The sequence below is a fragment of the Coffea eugenioides genome, chromosome 2 (genome assembly GCF_003713205.1).
Source record: "Coffea eugenioides isolate CCC68of chromosome 2, Ceug_1.0, whole genome shotgun sequence".
Taxonomy (NCBI): domain Eukaryota; kingdom Viridiplantae; phylum Streptophyta; class Magnoliopsida; order Gentianales; family Rubiaceae; genus Coffea; species Coffea eugenioides.
The window spans coordinates 16,410,149-16,419,595 of NC_040036.1; the positions used below are offsets into that span (position 1 = coordinate 16,410,149).

Sequence of the window (9,447 nt, forward strand, 5' to 3'; positions counted from 1 at the left end):
TTACAAGTATTGGTGGCTTCGCCACTTTGAGATGAAGTCTGGAATCCTTCCACTGAAGCTATTTCCTTGAACAGTGCTAAAAACAAAAGCCAAAAAAAACCTTCATGGTGAAATGGTATTCTACTTCCTATTAAATATTTACGATATTCTACTTTAGTCTTATGTGAGAGAATCAAGTACAAATGCATGGATAAATAGATACATTTGTAGCTGCATGGATTTCAATACTGGCATTTTTAGCTGTAGACTTCCTGTTCCACTATATAAAACGGTTCTCAAGTGAATCGTTATCGAATATTAGTACTCCCTTCGTTCCATTTATTTAGTCATATTTGGAGAATTCGACTTTTTTCAATTTTATCCCCACAAAATTAAAATTAAAATTTGAATGGTAACATATATATGATTAGAAAAAGGACTATATTTTATCAACTTGTAATCATTATGTTGACTAGTGACAAATTACACATAATCAATTAACTCTCATTCAAAACAAAATTGAATTTGTCAACTCGTATCCGTTTCCACTCTTTCTTTAGTAAAAAAATCATTTTATTTCTAACATAATTATAGGCAAGAAAAGAAAACATTAATTATAGGCAAACTAGCCTTGTTTGGATTGCCCGTTTCCGTCGAAAAATTACGTCGTTTTCCGTGATCACATTTCCCTATTACCTTTTTCTCTCACATACATCAAATCGCTACAGTAATTTTTCCATGAAAAATCACGGAAAATGCAATCCAAACACAAGGTGTTTTGACTTTTCTAACATGACAATTGTTTTGGGACATCCCAAAATAGAAAGTATGACACTTTCAATGGGACGGGGGAAGTACATGACCTAAACCAAAATCTAAACAATGTCTAATATACATGGATGAGGGCCCTCGGGATTTGAGTTCTGTCCTGTTTAAATCGGTTTTATAATTATTCTTGCAATTTTTAGGGTAAATTCATATAATTTGGGTGTAAACTGGAATTTATTATTCATATAACTTGGTTGGCAATTACACCAAAATTGTACGAATTTACACTAAATTTATTAAAGATTACATGAACTGGATTAAATTGAACAAAAATCAACTTGTGAAGCCCCTCATCCATCTAATTTTACTTGCATGTAAAACCTGCATACTTTTTACAAAAGTTACTGGATTTATGTTAGAATCTACAGGTTAGGTCTATCGACATGCATATCACATAAGAATCAACTTACAAGGCTTCTAAGTTTTCCAGTGCGTCCAAGCTTGGAGGCAATTTACCACTCAACAAATTGTTGCTTAGGTACCTGAAAAAGGAAAGTTTTCGCAATTAAGATCGGACATTTAATAGACTGTCAAATAAACACAAGGATGTGCTACAACCTTGGTTCCCAAATTGTTGGACATGTAGTCTTTAAAGTTGCATTTTAAAATAAAGGAAGGGTTGCAACTTTGATCCTCAATGTTCGGGCATTTTAATAGAGAAGTCCCCAAAGTTTAGATAAAAGACAAATATGGTCCTAATATTTTTCCATTTTGGCGAAAATGAACCTCAAAATTCTCATTGTCCAAACTTTGAGGGCCAAGAAATCCTGTCCATGGTATCTCCAATTTAGACTGATAAGAAGTAAAATTTTTTGGCAAGCACTGAAGTAAAATTAGCACAATTCTTCTAATAATGAGTAACAGTAAGAGGTACAGAAATACGTGTTTTTGCAAGAATTCTGTCATCACTACATGCTCTTTGACGCGTTTTTTTCTTAATCCTCTCAACAGTAAGGTTGATCTAGTAATCAAAGGTGGGTTTTTGGAGTCTTTATCGCTATCAGATTTAGGGTTTGAATCGTACACTTTTTGACAAGTTAAAAAATCAACAATAAAAAATCTGATTTTACAATGTCAATTTTTAGTTTAGTTACTTGTCAAGGATATGCTGAAATAATGTAATATGGGACATTATGCGGTGAAACAGCATATATTAATCTTACAGCTCTTCGAGTTTTGTGAGGTTTCCAAATTGTTGTGGAAGCTGACCCGAAAGTTCATTTTCATTCAAAGACCTATAATAATTTGAAGTAGAAAAAGACTTTAGGAAACCCAATCACATCAATAATTCAATCCCAAATAATAAATATAGAAAAATAGAGCTCAAGGTCATACAGTTCTAAAAGGCTTGATATATTTCCTAATTCATCAGGGATCCCCATAGATAAAAAGTTACCATCCAGATACCTAGAAAACAACAAGAGAAATTACATGCGAACTATTATGCAAGATCAATATTGTGGTACATTTACCAAAGAAAAAATGAATACAACATTAAAAAAAAAAATAACTTAGTTATTGAGTAAAAACAGGATACTCACAAGTATTTAAGGGCTGGAAAGGTACCAAACTCACGCGGAATTGACCCATCAAACCAATTCTCACTTATCCTTCTGCACTACCAAGTTGACTAACTAAACAAATTAGCACACACATTTACATCACGTGCATATATACATAGATACATACATACACACATGCATACAAACATACCTACCTGTATATGTATGTGTCTGTGTGTGTACACACATACACAGACATAATTCTGTATACATTTAGGCATATAAATCTGTTTTTCTTCATCCTGATTCCAAGAATTTGTTTCGTTTTATGAAAACAATGTAAAATTCTAAGAAGCTCTTTAAATGTGTTACTGCAATGCTAACTTACAGGATTGTCAAGGACTTCATCTCCGAAAGAAAATATGGTATGGGTCCTTCCAAGTTGTTACGTTTGAGATTACTGATTCAGAACATAACAAGATGTACATTTCTTGTAAGCATCCAAATAAATAGCCTGAGAAGTTAAATCCAAAAAAAAAAAAAAACCTTGATTGAATGCAGTAACTTTATCATTGAGGTACTTACATTTCAGTCATCTGCGACAAATTTCGGAAGGACTTAGGAATTGATCCGGTAAGATGGTTATCAGAAAGGTTTCTGAAAAATCAAAATAAGGCATGCTTGTCATCTCTAAAACTAAAACATGTGTGCTATTGTGCATCCCCAAATCTTAAACAATATGTGTAACTTACATAACAGATATGCGCGATAAATTTTGAAAAGATTCAGGAATTGGTCCGCTGATATAGTTCCCGACAAGGCGTCTGAAAATTCAAAATAAGACAAACATTGGATCATCTCTAAAACTAAAAACAAATATTTACCTCAGCATCAATGTGACTAATGTCTGTGTTGAGCAATGTTCAATTTTTTTTTTTTTAAAAGGGTTATATACAATTTTCACTCCTGAACTAGCACAGATTAGCAATTCACATCCTAAAATATCAATTTTAGCATTTAAGTACTTTACACTATTGATAATTTGATATATAGCACATTACTCAAATTGTTTGGAAACCAATGAAATTTATTAGCAATTTTTGAATAAAAGTTTAGTGGCTTCTCAATAAATACAGAAATTGAATGAACGGATGCATATTAGAGGTACCAAAGTCTTTTTATTAAAAAGTAAGAGAAAATTTAAATTTTTCAAACTGATTTGAATAATGTACCACAAATTGGTGGTACTATGATAGTTGAAGGTGCAAATCACAAATTAATAATAGTTGAGGGGCGCAAATTAGAATTAAGTGTAAAAAATTTTGGAGTCATTTGAACATTCTTACATAAAGTCTCTCGAGAAAATAAAGAAGAAAAACTTTGCACCGACCAAAAACATGATATATCAAGCAAGTGACAATTAAAATTGCCAAATATTTAGACAGACGAGTACCTCTACAATTCACTATCTTACAAGAAGTTCACGTTATTTAGTGTTAACAAAAACGTCTAGACATGCTTCACCATTTGCTAAACAGTTACTCTCCACACAAATGCAAATACATGCCTACCACATAATATAGGTTCATGGAAAATTACAACAATTCATTACAGCTATAGCAGTTATCATGTACAAAGTATTAGGTAGCTCGTAACTGAATGGAATATATATTAATTAACATACAAATAATGCTGAAAAAATTAATTTTCACTTGCTTACAGTTCTTCCAGATAATCAAGGTTTCCAATTTCCGCAGGAAGTTGACGGCTTAAAGCAAGTCCACTGAGATTGCTGCAATTCATCATTTATTAGAATTTCAAGGATCAAAAAGACCAAATGCTGAAGGGTTTACCCAATAGATAAGCTTTTGTGTAGTCAATTTATGCTCTTATTTTATTCTAAGCATTATGGTTATAGAAGATTGAAGATTCCTTTGCTGCATGTGTTAATTGTACTATAAAACTGTTCAATGCCTTTGTATATGTCGTGGATTATTCTAGTACGAATATGATGAGGTAATTTTAGAATGGAAAAGGGGAAAACAGACTAAATTCACCCATATTCTTTCTTGCAGTCATAGACCTTGATTCAAATAGACCAAGATAAATATCATATATTCTTTTCATTTTATATGTATTCTTCTTCTCGCAATTAAACTTTTTGGTATATTCAAGAAATATCTAAGTTTCTACTTATGGTACAAGGCAATACATGTATTAGCAATAGAGAGAATACTCTGCCTCATGGAAGAATGTGAGAAGGACAAAGGAAAACTATGAATTAGCCATTGAAGAGTGAAAAAAACCATTGGGCTAACGGCCAAGAAGAGGCTCTTAGATCTCTCTCCGCTCTTGGGGCTCTCTCCCCCTTAGTGTCGAGGAAAGCTTATGCTTATGCTTCCCAATGTGTCATCAAGTACAGTGGGTGCATTAGTATGCTTGTCTGGTTCGAATGTGGTGTTCTCCCCATCTAATTGTCATTATATGCACCACATTCCATCCCTTATTGTAGGAGTATGTACTATGCTGGTACAGTTGCAGTTTGAGGGTAAAAATATATATATATGAAAGCATGAAAGGGAATTAGTGAGAAAAAGCATACATTTTAGTCACCCTGCATATATTCGTACTGTTGTCGCAATTGCATTTCATGAATGGTGTATGCTTTGTTGCAGAGCAACCGACTGCTGTGATGGAAATCAAAAAGTTCCGAGGCGTCACAAGTTCAAGCAGAGCATTTACAGCATCCACTGGCAAAAGAAGTATAGATTAAGCATAGAAACACATTTCACGACAATTACCAAATTGAGATCAATAATTGACGTAATAATAGCGCCCATTTGAAATTATAGTGTTTTTATTAAGAAAAAAATTCCAGATGATCAAAGTTCGTTGAGGCTGCTTGGTAATTATGGTTTTAGAAATTTTACTTGCAGTGTCAAATTTCACAAGCTCAAAGTTAGTGATTTTGGAATTTTTTTTAACAGATTAAAAGTAAAGTCTGACTATTTTATATTAAAATTAAATGTAGTTAAAGATAGTAGTATAATAAAAACATTCGAAATCATACATTACCTAGTAGAAAAAGGTAATTGTGAAAATATGTTCCCAAAAATAGAAATTAAGAATTCATTAGGCACTTTTTCAAAAGCTATAATAATTAGTAAACAAATTGTTTTAGGATAAGTGACCGCAATCTCAAACAGGCTCTCTTTATTTATTTATTGGTAGAAAACAGGCTCTCTTTATGATAATTTACCACTATTCTTTTGCGGTTTATGTGTCCTATCTTTAACTCCCACAAGGTTTAGAAGCCTACTATTTGCTCCCCTGTGTTTGGACTAAAGGTTAATTTTAGTAGTAAACTATAAGAATAGCAATTTTTTAGTGTTAATTTTTTGCTAAATTGCAATTGAATGAGAATGCTGTCTTGGAGACTGCCGGTTCAGGATGTGTTGCAGCGCTTTGGTGTGTGCGGACCATCTCGTTGCGTTTGCTGCCAAAATCCTGGGTTTGATTCTATTGATCATGTTTTCTGTACAGGTGAAATCCCTCGCCAAGTTTGGAAATCGTTTCAGGTTGATATTGGCCAGTTTGTCACTCCTTCAACGGTAAAGCATGCAGTCATTCAATGGTGGTTGCTGCCAGCTAAAAACATTAAGCTTAAACTGGTTTATCAGCTGCTGCCATCGCTGATTTGCTGGCATCTTTGGAAAGCTAGGAATACTGCGGTTTGGGAAGGCAAGGTGTTGTCGGTCATGCAGATTAATACTTTTGTTCTTTCTGATCTCTATGACATTTTCCAATTACATTTTACAGACATTGGAGTTGGAAGGTACTCGTGGCCATGTTTTTACTCTTCACTGGTGAGTTGGCAAAAACCATTTAAATTCATCCTGGTTAGGTGGATCCCTCCAGTCTTGACGACATGTAAACTGAATACCGATGGTAGTTCTCTTGGTAATCCGGGAAGGAGTGGCGGTGGGGGGGTTTTGAGAAATAGCTCGGGGGTTTTTTTGTTGGGTTTTGCGTGTTATTGGGGTGTCATACCGAGTTTACATTCAGAGTTGAAGGCTTTGTTATTTGGAGTTAAGCTTTGTGTTATGCGAGGTTTCTTTTGCTTGCATTTGGAATCAGATTCGTCACTTCTTGTCCAAATGGTTAAGGGGATTAGTAGATGTCCATGGGATTTGCAACGAGAGCTGGACCAATTGCTCACTTTTAGGCATTTCTTTCAATCCGTCACTCATTGTTATCGTCAAGCGAATTTGCCTGCAGACCGCTTATCTAAGGTTGGAACTGAGTTAAAGTCCAACATAGTGTATGATTCATGGTTGGAATTGCCACGATTGGTTCGTGGAGACCTCAAGTTGGATAGGTTAGGTTATCCTAATTTTCGGGTTTACTAATCATTTGGATTTCTGGAATGGGGTCTAGTTCATCCACACAGATTCAAGCGTTGTTGCTGTTACTGTTGTTTGTTTTGCTATTGCTGCTGTTATTTTTTGCTCTCTGGTTGAGCAATTTCTTTCTTTTTGCACCTCTGTTTGGCAGATGCTGATGTAACGTGATATTTATTTATCAATAAAAGGCCCTGCTCAACGCTGGGACAGACACTTCAGCATTGACAATGGAATGGGCCTTGTCCCGTTTTCTCAATAAAAAAAAAAAAAAAAAAAAATCAACGTCTACATTTGTGTAAAATAACCAACAATTCCTTTTTCAATTATTGTCAATTAGTCCCTAAGCAACTTGTTATAACCATTTGTAACACGTATAATAATATAATTATTGTATTATTATTGATGTTGTTATTATTGGTTGTTTACCTTAAATAACAATGCGGAGACGAAAAAATACAAGGAAATAATATCCCTGGCTGTCCTCCCTCTAGGTATTGAGAAACTGACTCCTTGAATTAGCTTTGGAATAAACTTGCAGCATAGAGGAGTAAATATTAAGTAGTTTGGCATGAATTAAATTCCATCTGTAGATCATTAGTGCAATAATATCAGGGAAAATTTAGCTAAGCATCTAAAAATGCCCTTGAACTTTTCTAACTAGTACTTCTGATGTTACATAATTTTTATTCAAGTAGTCATCCTCTTGAAATCTATGTTTACTTAATTTGAGAAAATAAATATGGCAAAGAATTTTTTACAATGTATGGGAGAATATGAACTGAAACAGGGTGCAAATTTTATATCCCGTATATTCTTTTTGCGCCTAACGTATTTTGGCACTCCAAAGTTACAGAAAATTTTAATAGATCGTTAAAAGTAAATGGAATTTCTATTTTACCCTCCAAAAGTAGTTGGAAAAATTGCAGAGTACTTCAGTTAGTAATTTCACCTACTACATTTCTGCATTGGTGGCACTAGTTATAGAAATTTTTAACAGCTAGGATGTACGTATCTCATATTTTTGTCGTTGTCAAATACATGTGGTAAAATCATGATTAAATGATATAACTATGCGCTCAGCTTGTGACACATTACTTTAACTTCGTGAGCTATGGACTTCATGAAGATTATAATGCCAGGCATAAATACTCAACTAGACATTTGATACTGAATGAAATTAAAGCTGATGAAAAATTCGAGCCAAATTTTCTTGAATGGAATGTGAACAAAGTTTCTTGTTTGGAGCCCAACTGCGATTTTTTTCAATTTGAAGGACCTAACTGAAACTTCTTGTTACTTAAATTTTAGGGCTAAAATGGAATTAACCCTTCTTGCTATGTGTTTACTTGATTCAATTAATAGTTGTTTATACAACATTTGGTGGTTATGTTTAGTATTGAATGTTAAAGTACACAAAGAGGATTAGCCTACTACGAGGCTTTACACGCAGTTTTTGGGCCTGCTTTTTACTTTTACCTTCCCCAAAAACAAACTAATTTTTCTGTTATTGAACATGCTTTTGAAACGGATGTTTGTCAAATATATATATTTTCCAATTATTTGAATTGATTTACCATTTAAACACTCTTTTATAGAATCCTTATCTTCTTCTATATAGACCCTTATGTGATCTAATATAACTTTTCCAAATCACTAACAATTCAAGCTCCTCTTAACTAATACATTTTTTGGGTATGAACAATTACCCATCGGCCATTGATTAGACAAATCCTTCATAAAATCAACGTTAATATGTTCTATCCACTTAATTATTATAGGGGAAAAACAATTCTGACAATGTATAGTTTCAATCCTTCACAGATGCATGATAAGTAATATTATTAAAAGGAAAATGTAAAGAGAACATTATCGAATTAACAAAATCCAAGAACATCTTACCGTCTCGTTGGAGAAGCTGTGGCTCTCGGGATGGAGAAGGAAAAGAAGAAGCACCACCGCTCGTCCCATTACACGTTCCCCGATAACAATGATTGCCCGATTCTTCCAAGCTTGTTCTGCAGCAGAGTGCCAGAAACAGCAGTAAAGAAGCTAAAACCTTGAACATGTTTCTTTGAGTACTTCTCCAATGAGCATTCATATGGCTTTGCTCTAAAGCGTTCTTGGCGTTCTTATATATAGATTGGCAATACTTCCACAGCAGCTATTTGGACTAATCAGCTAATTTCTACAGTATTAAAATGACAAGTATGCCATTCACCAATTGCTAAGGATTGAATTCATTTTCAAAAAGATGAATTTGTCATTTCAGAAAATATTTGCTACGGAATTTAGAATAGTGACATTATCACTAGCCACGTGGTTCACGAGGCGTATCGATCACACCGAATTTATAAAGACATGCCATGGAGTTATAATTCGAATATTTTGATCTCCAGTTTATGTGTAAGTACACTACTATTTTGACTTTGTTTGAGAAAATTGAACAAAAAAGTCCTTTACATTCTCACGTTTCTCTTTTCCACTTAGACACATTTAAAGTGACACAACCAACCTTTGTTTTCCCTAATGTATCAAAACATTGATGGTGTGGTTCCAAATAAAACTTTAGCAGCAAAGCCTAAAGCTCTCTCTCTCTCTCTCTCTTTTTTTTGATGAGTAATCTGCCTGAAAATGTAACATCTAAACCTACACCACTTTTTTTCGAAAAAGAAAGCAATGTGCCAATGGCATGCACTGTCTAAAGACCTTGACCATTCATGTTGCTTTTTCTTTAA

General features: G+C 33.9%; 1 protein-coding gene across 1 annotated transcript; it reads right to left on the bottom strand.

The window, feature by feature from the left end:
• Window positions 1–8,810, bottom strand: LOC113758019 (MDIS1-interacting receptor like kinase 2-like). The gene is made up of 11 exons (XM_027301052.1): window positions 8,612–8,810; window positions 4,912–5,059; window positions 4,030–4,101; window positions 3,062–3,133; window positions 2,895–2,966; window positions 2,698–2,769; window positions 2,349–2,420; window positions 2,143–2,214; window positions 1,971–2,042; window positions 1,218–1,289; window positions 1–76 (listed from the first exon to the last, which is right to left on the bottom strand). Exons 1-11 carry the CDS (start codon window positions 8,808–8,810, stop codon window positions 1–3), a joined length of 999 nt encoding a protein of 332 aa, XP_027156853.1.
• Window positions 8,811–9,447: the final 637 nt, after the last annotated feature.

Excerpts from the sequence above, each read along its gene's own strand:
- LOC113758019 (XM_027301052.1), bottom strand. The coding sequence starts at position 8,810 with ATGAATGCTCATTGGAGAAGTACTCAAAGAAACATGTTCAAGGTTTTA. Across the intron at positions 2,215-2,348 it reads TTTCCAGCCCTTAAATACTT|GTATCTGGATGGTAACTTTT; the intron begins GTGAGTATCCTG and ends GTTGTTTTCTAG. Across the intron at positions 1,290-1,970 it reads CTCACAAAACTCGAAGAGCT|GTACCTAAGCAACAATTTGT; the intron begins GTAAGATTAATA and ends TTCCTTTTTCAG.